The sequence below is a fragment of the Urocampus carinirostris genome, chromosome 7 (assembly GCF_059441175.1).
Source record: "Urocampus carinirostris isolate Australia breed hairy pipefish chromosome 7, RoL_Ucar_1.0, whole genome shotgun sequence".
In the NCBI taxonomy this organism is placed as follows: Eukaryota; Metazoa; Chordata; class Actinopteri; order Syngnathiformes; family Syngnathidae; genus Urocampus; species Urocampus carinirostris.
In genome coordinates, this window is record NC_142355.1 from 24830159 (window position 1) to 24844915 (window position 14757).

At 38.0% G+C, this 14757-nt stretch overlaps 1 protein-coding gene across 5 annotated transcripts in view; it reads right to left on the reverse strand.

Annotated features, from left to right (window-relative positions):
- Positions 1-1280: 1280 nt before the first annotated feature.
- Positions 1281-14757, reverse strand: part of iqsec3b (IQ motif and Sec7 domain ArfGEF 3b) — a 95465-nt gene continuing 81988 nt past the window's right edge. For 2 of the 5 annotated variants that reach the window (XM_088340295.1, XM_088340299.1), the window contains exons 10-15: positions 13308-13439; positions 13115-13214; positions 12865-13023; positions 12705-12791; positions 8707-8785; positions 1281-1900 (exon numbers count right to left, since the gene is read on the reverse strand). In XM_088340295.1, the coding sequence (XP_088196421.1) occupies positions 1498-1900; positions 8707-8785; positions 12705-12791; positions 12865-13023; positions 13115-13214; positions 13308-13439 (960 nt within the window). In that variant the 3' untranslated portion in view covers positions 1281-1497. Of the gene's footprint in view, positions 1918-8706; positions 8786-12704; positions 12792-12864; positions 13024-13114; positions 13215-13307; positions 13440-14757 lie in introns of all 5 variants that reach the window. The other 3 variants (XM_088340296.1, XM_088340298.1, XM_088340297.1) reach the window with 3 other exon arrangements.

Here is a 14757-nt window from a genome sequence, read left to right on the forward strand (position 1 = left end):
AATAGTACTGTATACCTACATACTATTTTTAGTCCATCCATAAATCTGTTATAGATTTTTATTTCCTCTATAAATTATTAGTTTAAAAAAAAAAATGGCAAAAACATGTTGAAAATGTACATCAATATTGATTGAATTTAATAAATAGTTTGGATTTAATAAAATAATCAGGGATTTCTTTATATGGAATGATTCATTGTAATTGGAATAAATAAAAGAGGCAAAATATTAAAAAGCGTTTTAATTAAATATATTGATAAAAATAAATTGACAATAAAAAATATCTTAAGTATATATTTTCTATCATAAATATGTTATTTTTTGATAATGATAAATTAAATTGTAGGCCCTATATTAAATAAATAGAAGGACGAATAATTAATTTTTAATTACAATTACAATTAATCATAAATTGGAATTAAGATTTAAGTAAAGTATATCTGTATATATATTCCATCATAATTTTCTTATATGTAAATGTATTTCACTTGGATTCACATTTTCAAGCCATAAATAGTATAAATAGAAGGACAATTCATTTTTTGTATGAATAAATGAAAAAAAATCATTGATTGGAAAAAAATATATATACTATTTAAATATTTGTATAAAAAACGTTTATCGTGAAATATTTTGATGTCAAGTTCAAATTTAATAATGTGTGTGTGTGTGTATATATATATATATATATATATATATATATATATATATATATATATATATATATAAAATCTATGATAATTTATAAATAAATAATTTTAATCTTAAATATTTCATATACATTTTTATCACTCTAATTTACATAAAATGAATATATAAGACAGGTAATCGCTTCAATGTTTGCTCAATCCATTACCTTTAGATAACTTAAAGGGACAGTGTGTAGTATTTAGTGCCTCATAGTGAACAAAAAACATTGATTTGCATAATTGGCAAAAACACATGAACCAATGTTAATTTTTAGAAATATTCATAGGTCGAGAAATTTGTGTTTCTCTTACACAGCAGTATCCATACCTAGAGGTCACTGCCATATTTGTCTGAACTCTTGCTGCAACACAGTGCTCATTTGGCACTGGTTTTTATCCACATTACAGTACCATTTAGTGGTCACCTATTCCATAATGTACCTTTAACTAAACATCAATAAATAAATATATATCACCACATCACACTTCTGTGGTGATTACTTAAAAATAATGTCGTATTTTCCCGTGAACAATTTTTTGATTTAAAACTGAGCTGGTAAATTTGGAAACCAAATGTAGACGTTGAGCACATAAGTTTGCACACCCTGCTCTCATTTTTATTCATTTTTTTGGGGAGGGGGCTGCCGGCTGTGCAGAAATTCGCTGGAAAGATGCAACCTGGGATGAACATGCCAAATGTTTTTACAAAAACGGCGTCCCAACAAAGGCTTGGTGAGTCGGTGTTAGCTGGGGAGGGAGCTTTGTGACTCTTTGTTTCACCCGAAGAGAGGAGTGGAGTGTTTTTTGGTCAGACGATGCTTCGTGAGCCGCTGGAGTTGCGTCTGCGCATGAGGGGCATGGTGTGGTGCATCGGCATGGGCGAGTCGGGCGGGCAGAACTGGTGCGGGTGATTATAAGGGGGCGGGGGCGGCGGCAGGGGAGGCTGGGGCCCGTCGCCCTGCACGTGGACTGGCGTGGACATGGCGGAGCGCAGCAACTGGTGGGCGGCCGGCCCCTGGCTGAGGAAAGCTTCCATGCGGCCCCGCCCGCTCTGGTCCACCACGATGACTTTGACGATCTGCTGGCACTGGATCAGCGTCTCCGGGCGCAGGTCTCCGGCAGGGCCGGGCCCCAGCAGGGCGGGCGGGGCCGTCAGGGCCAGCGGGGTCGGGGGCTCAACGCCGGGCGGGTTCAGTTGGTAGGTCTGCAGCCTGTTGTGAATTGACACCTAGTTTAGGGACAGCCAGAGAACGCACGGGGAGTTACCAGCCTGAACGCAGCCTTACGCAGCCCTCTGGTGTGACACGCACGGGGCAGGGGGCATGCAGGCATGCGTAGGGGTGGCGTGCACAGGCGGCGCGTGCGACACACTCACAACCACACGCGGGCATATAGGAGAGGCCGTTTAAGAGGTAAATCATACTTGCTCCCACATATAACATTCTCACACATGAAAAACTACACCCTCATACACACACTCATATACTTGCTCACAATGAGAGAGTACAGTAGTATGTGAGTGAAAGCATAGTGTGTGAAAGAGTATAGGAGTACGTTTGAAAGATTATGTGAATGAGAATGTGTATGAATGAGAGTGTGTGTATGAGAATATAGTACCCAACTACTATACTGTTGCACACATACTAGTATACTCTTCCAGATATACTGCAAAACTGTCTCACACATTCTATTATATTCTTACACACACACACATATTTGCTATACTGTTTTACTATACTATGTTACTATATATATATATATATATATATATATATATATACTATGACCACTATGATACTGTTACTATACTCTTACATACTACTATATTCTCTTACACAAACCTCTATGCTTTCACACAAATAATAGTAGATTATAGTAGTAGATGTTTGACAGCATAGTAGTGTGTGTCTATGAGTGTAATAGTATAGTTTAGTATATCTGAGAGAGTATAGTAGTATCTGAGTGACAGAAAAGTAGTGTGTGTATGAGACTATAGTAATACGTGTTATAAAGTAAATTAGTATGTATGAGAGTTTAGTAAAACGTGTGAGTGCTGTAGTGTGTGTAGGTGAGTATAGCAGTATGTGTGAGAGAGTATAGCACTATGTATGAGAGAATATAGTAGAGTGTGTACAAGAATATAGTAGTATAGAAATAATAGTGGTAGATGTGTGACAGCATAGTAGTCTGTATCTAAGAGTATAATAGTATGCCTGAGAGAGTATAGTACTATCTGTTTGACAGAAAAGTAGTATGCGTGTGAGAGTATACTAATATGCATGAGAAAGTATATTAGTGCCTATGAGAGTATAGTATGTGTGAGTAGTGTGTATTAGAGTATAGAAGTATGTATGAAAGAGTATAGTAGTGTTTGTGCATGGGTATGTCTGTGTCTGTATGCAAGTGTAGTTGTGCATATGTGAGAGTACTATTTTATATGTGAGAGCAAGTATAATTTACTTCTCTAACAGCCTTTCATAGGCATATGCTTTCTTTCACAATTATACATTTTATTTGTTTGAAGACGACAAAAAAATTAGGGTGCTGTGTAAACGTCCATCAAAATGTAAACATTGTTTTAATTGCTTGTAGTGCATCGTTTTTACACTCTATTGACAGTGAGGCGAGGCGTTGAGCAGCTTTTCTGTGCAGAATGCTCAGCACTAAACCATTCTTTTCCTGTCGCTAATGTTCAATTGAGGGAAAACTCATTTTACCCTGTGTCTAATCGCAATGCAGGCGGGGTGGGACAAACACCGCAACAAGTAAATGCTATGCACAAGAGGAGGGGCTAACTGATCTGAAAATTCCTTCTGACTGACAGAGATATATAGCACATATCCAATCATTTTCAGGGTTTCTACAGCTTGAGGCAGGTAAAATTCAAGACTTTTAAGACTTTTTGAATGCCCTTTGAAATCAAATTCAAGACCAATTCGACAAAAAATCAAACACAGTTAAAACAAACAAAACTAAACCACGTAAATTAGATGCAATTTGGAACAAATGTTTTTTCTAAAATATTTTTTTAAATCACATTTTGATCCATTTGAAAACTTTCCCCCTGGGAAAAAGATTTAGACATGGAAAACAAATAAAAAGGATATTTACTGGACATCATGGATCCTCAGTCAAACCTGGCAGGTAACTACAAATTCATTCGAAGCATTTTTTATCATTTTAAAAATGACTTTTTTACAAAATCTTTTTCGTTCAAATATAAATCTTATTCATGTGCTCACATTTTTAAGACTTTCCAAAGTTGGATTTTGGATATTTAATGCTAATTAATACCTTCTTTTTAGAATAAGGAATTAAATGCCTTTTAAGACTTTTCAAGGATCCGCGGGAACCCTGGTTTATATAATGAGATTTTCTTTTCTTAAATAATACAAGTTTATGAGATAGTCACGGGACCAATTAAAATATGGTGGCCCGCCGAAATATCTTCATGTACAAGAAACACTGTCTATATTGTTACCATGCTACTATTATGGATTAGTATTAGGCATAATATTGGCACTTTCAATCACTAATACTTAGAAAACAAATGTCCTAGAAAATTGAATGAGCAATCAATGCTGAGCTTGTTTCAAAAACAGTCACTTGGTGCACACAGGCTCCACATTGGTGACCACGGCTCTCGATGCTAACAATATTAACACCTCATACAAAATCTCAATATAGTCCTATAATAAGAAGTGAATAAAGGTGTGGGAGATTTACAGGTGAGCAAGGGGAGGGGGAAAGATGTGCTTGTTTTATTTGTGGAAAATCGAGGGAGAAAGTGACACCGAGGGCATGGTGCCTCCCTAACACAGCGACTAACACGTCTCAAAAGGACTGGCTCAGGCAGGTGAAAGACACTCGGAGGAAGAAGGGAGGGAAAAAAACAAACCTACACAAACACACACACAAAAGTTTGCCTGGTCAAGATTTGCACCTACATAACACAGATTCTGATCCAGTGTTTTCGGACCTTTTTCGAGCCAAGTCAAACTTTTTTGTCTATGAAAAAAATCTCAAGGCACGCCGTCCGTCACAGATGCTTAAAAATGAATTACCGCCAACAATTTCATGTTTGTTTTTTAAAGCTTAAATGATTATGTTCCCTAAATTGACAGTATTTGGGGTCATAATGTCTCTGGAGGTAATACAAGTTATTTGTTTTGTTTAAAGGGACACTGTGATATTTGACCATTATATGTCCCTGTACTGTGTAAGGTAATCAACTTTGGGACACAGCATTCTGACCCCCCGGCTCATTACCCGCCAAACTAAAGTTCCAAACACACCCCCTATCCCGCCTTAAACTTTTCTCTCTTCCCCTCCCCTCAGCAGACAATATCTGGGTAATACCGTAAATTCCGGACTATAAGCCGCTACTTTTTTCCCAAATGTTCAGCCCTGCGGCTTATTTAGTGAAGCGGCTAATTTATGGAATTTTTCTAACGGCCACCAGCGGCGCAGGAGTTTAAAAGGTAAGATTAAGATCAGTAGAATATGTGCGCCAAGAAAAACTGCAACCTCTAGGTTTTAGCATATATTTTCTGTTACGTTAAGGTACGTTCCGATACTGAGGAAGATACCCTTGATTGCGATAATTATAAGAAAGAAGTTGAAGACAATTTACCGTGAATTTCACATTTACGGGATGCTTTTTTTCTCAGGTATGTTTGATACATTGCGAGTGTGATCCTACTAGCGTGTTGGTACATTTCAAAGGCACGGTTTGGGATGAAAGTTGTATTATTATTATTAAAGCTTTGAAAACTCTCTCGGTGTACCATCTTTCTTCGTAAATATGTGTAACCATGTATAATATGTATTTGCAACTGTATATTTTTCGAATGTGTTCTACGAGCGAATCAAAAGGAAGGGGCGGAGCAAACTCGGGCTGATGGGAAGTGGAGTAAAGCTGAGTTACCGGTAGATCTGTCTGTTGTCGCAGCGGACAATAGTGGATATATATTTTTCCCACCCTTAATTTTGGAAATATACATTTTGTTTCCTTGGATAACTTTCAACGGGACCCCGACTTTACAAGTCTGCATCATACCTTAATTACGGGTATCATTTTCTATTTGTGATGTCAACTGTGGTTCTGGATTTGTGTATTATCTAAAATGTCGAGAAACCACATGTATCGGTCACAGGGTCGAGCAGTACCGCTATGCGGCGACTGCGGAGAAGGCTTTGATGCTAAGTCCTTAGTTTGGCCTTTTGCTAGGTCCTTAGCTTGGCCTTATTTGACCGTACCTCTTGCCATGATCATTGATTTTTGCATTTTGGAGATGGAATATGAGCTTGGTCTGTCCACTCCACGCAATGGCCCGGTATTGCAGTACCTCCGGGAACGGTGCATTCGCAATGATCGCAGCAAGGCTTTAGGGCTAGGACCTTAGCTTGGCCATTTGGCTGAGAGTAAGTGTCCCGGTTCCTAGGCTTTGTAGCGTATTATGAACTGACCGATAACGGATAATGGATAATGAATAACGAAGATAGAACAATAACCCTTAAAAACCCCAAAACCCCCGTCGATAAAATTTTTTCAAACCTCATATCGTTAGGACATGATATAAGGAGATTATTAATGTAAAAAGTGTCAATAATAACTCTGAAATTGCTGAAATTGATGTTGAAAATGTCAGAAAAAAATGTTAAAACGTCATATTGTCACGTCATATTGTCACGTCATATTGTCAGATATAACAAAATTGTGAATATGCTTGATTGCTGTTGAGATTGTCGAGAGGGGTTGTTCGAACCTCACATTGTTTGTTTGCTGCTGTTGGTGTCGGTGGATTTGTTTAGACCAAAAAACAATCGACTTTGGCCTGGACGGATCTATTGACACTAACAAAGATGTTAAAAATGTCAGAAAAAAATGCCAGACATAACGAAATTGTGAATATGCTTATTGTTAAGATTGTCGAGAAGGATTGTTCAAACTCACATTGTTTGTTTGCTGTTATTAGTGTCAATAAATTTGTTCAAACCAAAAAAGTTACAATTGTGGAACTTGGCCCGGGTTAAACTTGTGACTGTGTCGCAAGCTTTACTGCAGGCGCACGCGGCTTGTACATGGGTGCGGCTTGTGCAAGTACAAAAGTGTCAAGTCACTCAAAAATTGACGGGTGCGGCTTATAATCAGGTGTGCTCTATAGTCCGGAATTTACGGTATTTGTTATTGCATTATCCGTTGCAGCCTGGTCATCCTGGAAGGGGATTACCTCATGTGCGGTCCCTTCTCAAGGTTTCTTCATTTTCCTCATGTAGAGGTTTTTGTGTTTTTCCTTGCCCTCATGTAGGTTTTAGATCAGGGATGGTATAGTAATAGTCTATAGTCTGTGAGAGTCTGGTCTGTGCAGCCCCTTGAGACTCCTTGTGATTAAGGGCTGTGCACATAAACATGAGTATACTTGACTTGATATAAAAAATTGATGTCTGAATAATAGTTCCAATTCAATTATTTAAAGCGATTGAATTGTATTGTGTATTCGCAAAAGGGTTTATCTTATTCTACCGTCTGTGAAAATAAAAGACATTGGGAAGTCTCCTGGGCAATCGCCGAGCTCGACTACTCCACACCCGCAGGTTCTGAATGAACAAGCAGCAAGAAGACTTAGCAAGAGACAGTTTGGATTCAGCCAGCAGGAGACCGAGTTCTGTTCCAACAAACAACTGAGAAAGTCAGACACTTCCAGGGACCTCAAACTCCTACCCTGCACGCTCCTTCACCGTCTGGCTGAAGATTAGCGTAGAGAAACTAATCTGTGCTTGCTTAAGCGCTCCACGAGACAATGTAAGGACCCGCCAGCAGCCAACCACGGCACTGCATCCAGTGATTCGGGTCCCGACTTGAGGACTGCTGACTGACCAGGACCCTTCGAACCAGCCTCGACCATCACCACGTCAATGCACTGATACCAAAGCGCATGGCAATGGTTCCAGGTATCGATTGGTGTGATTAAGGGGGATTCAATACAATTATATTAACGCCCAGTTGCCTCAAGTTCTCCTAACAGTAAAAATGAAGCCAACCTCGTTGTTTTCCTGACCTAATGGTGCCAGCCGAGATCCCCACCTATCTATCTGTCTTTTTCTTATCCTTATTCCTATTTTGTATTTCATTCAGGTTTCTTCCGTAGATGAGTAGTTATGAAAAGTCCTTAAATCCGACATTGTGTGTGTCTTGATGAATGTTTATTGAACTTTCAAAAGCGGTGAAAAGAATCCACTTTATATTGTTGTGTAGCCGTCCTTCAGAGTAACTAAAAGGTCTTTCATTCAATAAAATATTCTAAAAATCGAAGTCCAAAAACGGAAGATGAGCTTCAAAAAAATAAACTTGCCTCATCAATTTTATTTGGTGAATTCATTATTTGTCGACAACCCAAATTCGCTACGATTGTGAAAAAAGAGAGAAGATTTTTTTCGTTTTCTTTCTTTCTTTTCTTTCTTTCAAATTTTATACCTTTCTCTCTTATCCCCCTCGCCCATTTATATTTATTCGCAAAATGCTGGGCAAAAAAAAATGAGGGGGGGGTCACATTGATTCTCCGTAGTTTTCGGCCGCGCGACACAATTCAACGACATCTAAATGCCAAATAACAAACGCTGTCCCTTGAAATGAATTCATTTTTGCAGACTCATCAAAAAATAGGTTAATAAATATACTGTGCTACCTCGTGAGCAGGTAGTATATGAAAGGAAGAAAATAGTAATCTGCTGCCACCTACTGATACGGATGAACGGTACAATGACTAGGTGGAAGAAAGCAAATATGCTGACCCCTAAATATCAAATTGGGAAATTTCAACCAAAATAGTCTGCCCAGGCTCACCGGTCGAAAAACACTGGCTCTAATCGGCCTTTGTATCCTCAGCGATGAGCTTCAGGTGTGAGTTTTTTTGTTTTTGTTTGTTTATTACGATTATTGTCACTTTTGGAGTCACACACAGCGACAGAGAAGGAGACGAGACCCACGGAGGAGAACGAAAAAGCTTGCACTTACCTGAGGGAGACAAGATCGGTTTTGGCACTCACCTCCACAGCGTTGTTGTTGCCGCTTTTATCGTACACGTCGTGGTGACCTGCAGGAGAACACCGCAATTTACAATTCACGATTCCAAATTCACGATTCACGAGACGCTCTTCACAATATCAGAAGCACTCGAGCCGTGCACCGATATCGCCTCCAAGACTTCGGCGTACGAGCCCGTGAATGATTTAGTCAAGAAGCACTCCGTGGATCTTGAAATTTTAAACACCGTACTCCGGTATTATCAAAAGCGTTATTGTTTGTAGCCTTGATATATTGCTGTCACGTTGCTAATGAACGTGTGCCTGTCTGTTGTGTTTCGCAGTATGTGTTTTGCATAAAGCCAGCTGACATATGTTTTATTGTCAAGCAAAGTTGCATTCGGGCCGCTTTCTTCACAGCTTATCCATTATGTGCATCGCTTATCTTCAGTAGGGTCGCGGGGGTGCTGGAGCCCATCCCAGCTATCTTCAGGCAGTGGGCAGGGGACACCCTGAACTGGTTGCCAGACAGTCACAGGGCACATAGAGAAAGACAACTCACTCGCTCAGTCACACCTCGGGACAATTTTAACCAGCCAATTAACTTAACATGCATGTTTTTGGAATGTGGGAGGAAACCGGAGCGCCCGGATGAAACCCACGCAAGCACGGGGAGAACATGCAAACTCCACACAGGAAGGCTTGTTGGACTGGCCAATTAAATTAAATTCGGAATGTGGGGGGAAACCCACGCAGGCGCGGGGAGAACATGTAAACTCCGCACAGGAAGGCTGGTAGCTGGATTTGAACCCATGACCTCAGGACTGTGCCACGGACGTGCTAACCACTCACTGTATGTTTAATTTTTTACTGAGGATTTAGCTCATTTTACATATTTTTTTGCTATAAACCTAAACTACTAATTAAGTAAAACAGTTGAAAATCCTCAAGTTTAATTTAAGGATCATTTTTCACACTGCAATGAAGAAGTAATTTTCTTTTGTCGGACTGTACATTTTTAGTGTCTTGTTTTTCTCGAAAAAAACATTTGAAAGAACGAGTAAAATTATTTTGTTGGGTACAAAACCAAGTTATAAATACATTAAAATAAGATAAAAATGGGGTTTGCCTCATCTTGTTTATATTTTTTAATGATTTTTAAAATACATGGTATAGAATTATTTTAAAATAAGTACAAAAATATTCTTATTGTCGTTTAATTTTGCTCAGTTGATGTATGTGTTTGTTATATTACAAAAAAATATATATTTATTTAGAACTATTATAAAGGTAGAAAAATATACCTTAAAATGAACAAAATTATCTGCAAAAAAATATGAAAATATTTTTTCATTAATACATTTAAAACATTATAAAATAAGACAAATATTTTGAAAAATCAGCACAATTATTTGCAAATGTTAATAAAAATATGCTTTCTTATTTTATAAAAGTATTTATTTAAAATATTGTAAAATATGAAATGCAAATACCAATAAAAACTTCTCATTAATACATTTAAAAAAATTATGAAAGAGATAGAATTTATTTAAAATGAGCAAAACAAGCATATGCAAATAATATTCCAAACTATGGAACGTATTTATACATTAAAAATATTATCTAATGAGAAAGGCATTTTTAAAAACTAGCAAAAATGTCCATAAATTATAATAAAAATATTGTTTTATGAACATGTAAGATATATTTTATTTAAATTGAGCAAAATTGGCTGCAGATAATAAAAAAATATTATTACAAAACGGAAAAATATTACAAGACAGATACATTTCATTTAAAATGAACAAATTTATCTGCAAAGTGCAATAAAACATTTTATAAACATAAATTAATACAATAGAAATATAAAATATTAAAAAAAATTGAAACAAGCAAAATTATCTGAAAATGATACAATTAAATATGTTTCTCTATAAATGCATAAAACATATTAAAAAAGAAAAAGAAAACTATTTATTAAAAATTGGCAGCAAATAATAACAAAACATTTTTTTATAATGTAATCATTTTAATTTAAACACCATTTTTTTCCATGTTTTTTACTACTTTCGGGGGCAATTTTGTTATTGGCCTTTTTCAATATTGAAATAAGCAAGCACACTCGTCTTCTTTTTAGGTGAACTTCAAATGTACAATTTACTGGTTTTCCTGTCTTTTTACACAAAATGTATGAAATTTTGCATGTGAGCAGTCTTCTTCCTGGTTCTTAAAGGATGGCACCACTAGAGGCAGTGTCAGCTTGCCTCACCATGTCGGGGTTAATATTTTTGACAGTTCTATTACTACAAGTCAATAAAACCAGGTTTATGGATTAAAAATCAAAGTATACCGAGCCAAAGTAAATGTTACATCCCGACACGTGTAAGTCGAACAGCGCCGGTTGTCCGATTTGCGACCCAAATAGCGCTAATATTATGCACAACCTTGACGGCTAACAGCTACAAATACTGCCGGGTAATAAAATTAAAATATTCCCATCTTTCTTGGCTTCTAATCAGCACTAAGTAGGAAAGCTGTCGTTTTGAAGGATTTCAAAACGCTTCAGCAGTTTGCGGATAAAAAAATAAAAAAATAAAAAACAGGAAAAGAAAATCGCTTATTTGCTTTTCTCCAGTGAGCGAGATAAGGGGGATTAGAACGACGTGTGTTAGGGCTTAACTTTTTTGGGGAGGGGTGAGGTAGGGTACTTTTTTTAAGATTGATTATCTCTGAATACTTTTCGGAGTTTTAACTAGTTTGCAAAATAAAAACGCATTTTTTTAAACAACTACTTCCAGGAAGTGACGTGTGGTAAGGTTTATTTCTTAGGAGGCATGGTTTGATTTACAAATAAATGAACTTACATCTTATATATAATTTGATTGGCAGAGCAAAAAGCAATATATCCACGATAGAAGAGATAGTCATTTTACTGTTTAAGTGTGCGAAATCAGAATCTTTGTTCTCACTATTGCTGCCTGCCATGAGGCAAGTGATTTACATGCCTCACTCTGCATCTACAGACAGTATTACATCACATACTACAGACGCTCCCCTACTTACGACCATTCGACCTAGGAAAAACTGTAGACACGATCATTTTTATTCGGTATGTCAAAAAATATTGCTGTAAGTTAGATTTTGTATTGTGTGCACATTTTTCCAAGTAAAGGACATACTGTAGTGCTTCTTTCCGCTGCGTGGCGCTGTGAGAGATCACCCATAATCCACCCCAAAGAGGAAGTCTGTTTCCTCTTCCTAGTTCATGTGTAAACATTCTATACTGTTTATATTATCTCCAGCACGCTAAGATCTTTGACAATTTTATTTTTTAATATCTCGTGCATCCAATCAATATGAAGATGCGATCCATTTCTTTTGAAATGAAAGTGGAATAAGAAAGCTTGATGCGGTTGAGAAAACGGTTGGATCGTTTTTTTTTTCAGCCACTTTTTACCTCGTAGGAGGAAGTCTCCTAACTCTTGAAGCTTATCTTCCAAAAGTAAATTAAACGTAACTTTATTTATTTTTATAGAGCATATTATTTTATGAAATGTTTGTTTTTTAGTACAAAAGAATACAGGTTACATATACAAGCCTTAACCATAATATAATTTTATAAACCTTTAACATACTGAAGTGACTAACAAACAAATTCAACTTACGAACGATCGTCTGGAGCCTCATTCGTAAGTTGGGCAGCGTCTGTAATTGTATTTGTAATATTCATAATACAATATGACAATGGAGTGATTTAGGATTAAAAAAAGAAAATCACAAAATTTTGATTGTAAATGAGAAAGAATTTCAATTCTGAATATATGTAACCATTTAATATATTTCCAACTTTATATTTCCATGATGACTGCTGAGCCTCCGCCTCCCCTGACTGCACGTCACTGTTTCCAGGTTAAGAACAGAGGATGCCTGTCCGTTTATAAGCCACAATGTACTGGGGAAAAAAAAGGAAGACGGGATTTAAGTATTCACCTGAGGGCGATCCTGTATGTGTGTCCACTTGCCCGCCGTTCGTGTGGATATTGTGAGGCGGGATGCCTTGTTGCCTTTCCAGTTCCCCTTCAAAAACAAAAGCACACCCGAGTTATGTAAAGCAGGCGGTTCATTTTTTTGCCACGTTTACAAGCCTTACACTGGATGTGTATGTGCTCCATCTCGTTAACTTCGGAAATGGCCTCTCGAAGCTCTTCGGCGAACTTCCGCAGCTCTTCCCCGCTCGGCGAGCAAAAGCTGACCAGCTGCTTCTTCTCGGAGGTAAACGGGCTCAGCATGGTGACGCCGTGGGCGTAATCTGGTGGTTGAGATGTTTGAAATTCAAAAGGTTGCTTCCTGAGCCGGATCGCGCCGAGTGTACGCCACGTGTGGATGCATATTCATCGTACATTCATTGCTGAAGAGGTGAAACTGCATTCCCAGTAGGCCCATGGCTTTGCAGAAGGTGTAGGAAGCCGAGCTTTTCTTCTTAGGGCACAGCTTCAGGATCTGGACAGATGGCCAGAAATGGATGGAACGATTGAATAAATCAAGGCTGGGGCGAAAAATCGACGGGGTTTTCGTTTATTGCTGCATGCTCACCAAGAGGAGGTCGTTGAAAAGGAAGACCTCCCTTTGGAGCTGCGATAGTTTCTGTTTATGAGGCTTGTTTGCGTCGGGGACCTCGAAGAGACGACAGCAGCACACCAGACGTCTGTGAGGTACGGCCAAAATCTGCACACAGGAGATAAAAGACAAGAGTGTAGATTAATTAGTCAGGAGATTGGCAAGTAGCTCAGTTTGTCAGGGTGGACGGTGCAGAATCAGGGCAATCGTAAAAGGATAGGATTTTGTAAAGGGTTGCAGGCAGTTGAGTCTTGTTTGGTTGATAAGTATGGTATTGAAAGGGAGTAGTTTTGGTCACTAGGTCATTAGGTAAGTCATTTATTCATTTAGTCAGTTGGTAGCTAGGTATGTAAGTAATTTAGTCAGCTGGTAGATAGGTATGTAGATCGCTCAGTTGCTAGCTAGGTTGCTTGGTTGGTATGATGTTGGCAGTGGGGTCATTTAGTCATTCGGTAGGTAGGAAAGAAGGTTAGTAGGTTGGTAGGCAGTGAGGAAGGAAGGCAGTAAGGCAGGTAGGTCGGCAGTCAAGTATGTTGATAGCTCTGTCAATTGGTATGTTGGTCAGTGGGGTAGGTAGATAAGTACATAAGTAGGTCTGTAGGTTGATGATTAGTTTTGTACAATGATACGTTATCTTGATTGTCATTGAAGTAGGTAGACATAGGGCATAGTTTACTCAGTTGGTCAGTGCATAAGTAGGTTGGTCAGTGGAGGAACTAACTAGGGGAGGTAGGTCTGTCAATTGATTTAGTAGATAACGGTAGGCCAGTCATTTTGATCTTAGGAAAAAATCCCTTAATTCTCATCATTATAAGTGTATGTAATTTTGTTATTTTATCGTCCTATGCTATCTCGGTCAGATGCGGAGATTATAATTCACGCGTTACTTCCCGTCTCGATTACTGTAATGCACTACTCTTCGGTCTGCCGAAGTCCAAAATCAAGAGCCTTCAGCGAGGCTTTTAACTAAGACAAGAAAGTTTGATCACATTACCCCGATTTTAGCTCAACTGCATTGGCTCTCTGTTAGCTTAAGATGTGATTTTAAGTTTCTGTTGGTATTATACAAAATCATACATGGACTTGCTCCCTCATATCTTTCAGATATAATTTCCCCCTATGTTCCTGTCCGGAGCCTTCATTCTGAAAATGTTGGTCTACTAGTAAGATTCGATCTGCAACCTCAGTGGAAATGATTAAATCTAAGCTTAAAACACACTTCTACTCTATAGCATATGAACAACCTATACTTTATGTTGATAATATGTGTATCATTTGCCCTCATGTAGGTTAATAGTTTGCAATAGTCTTTGATCTGTGCAGCCCTTTGACGCTCTTTGTGATTAAGGGCTACACAAATAAACATGACTTGACTTGACTTCTTAAAAGCACACATAATAGGTATGTCGGAAAGCAAAAACAAGCA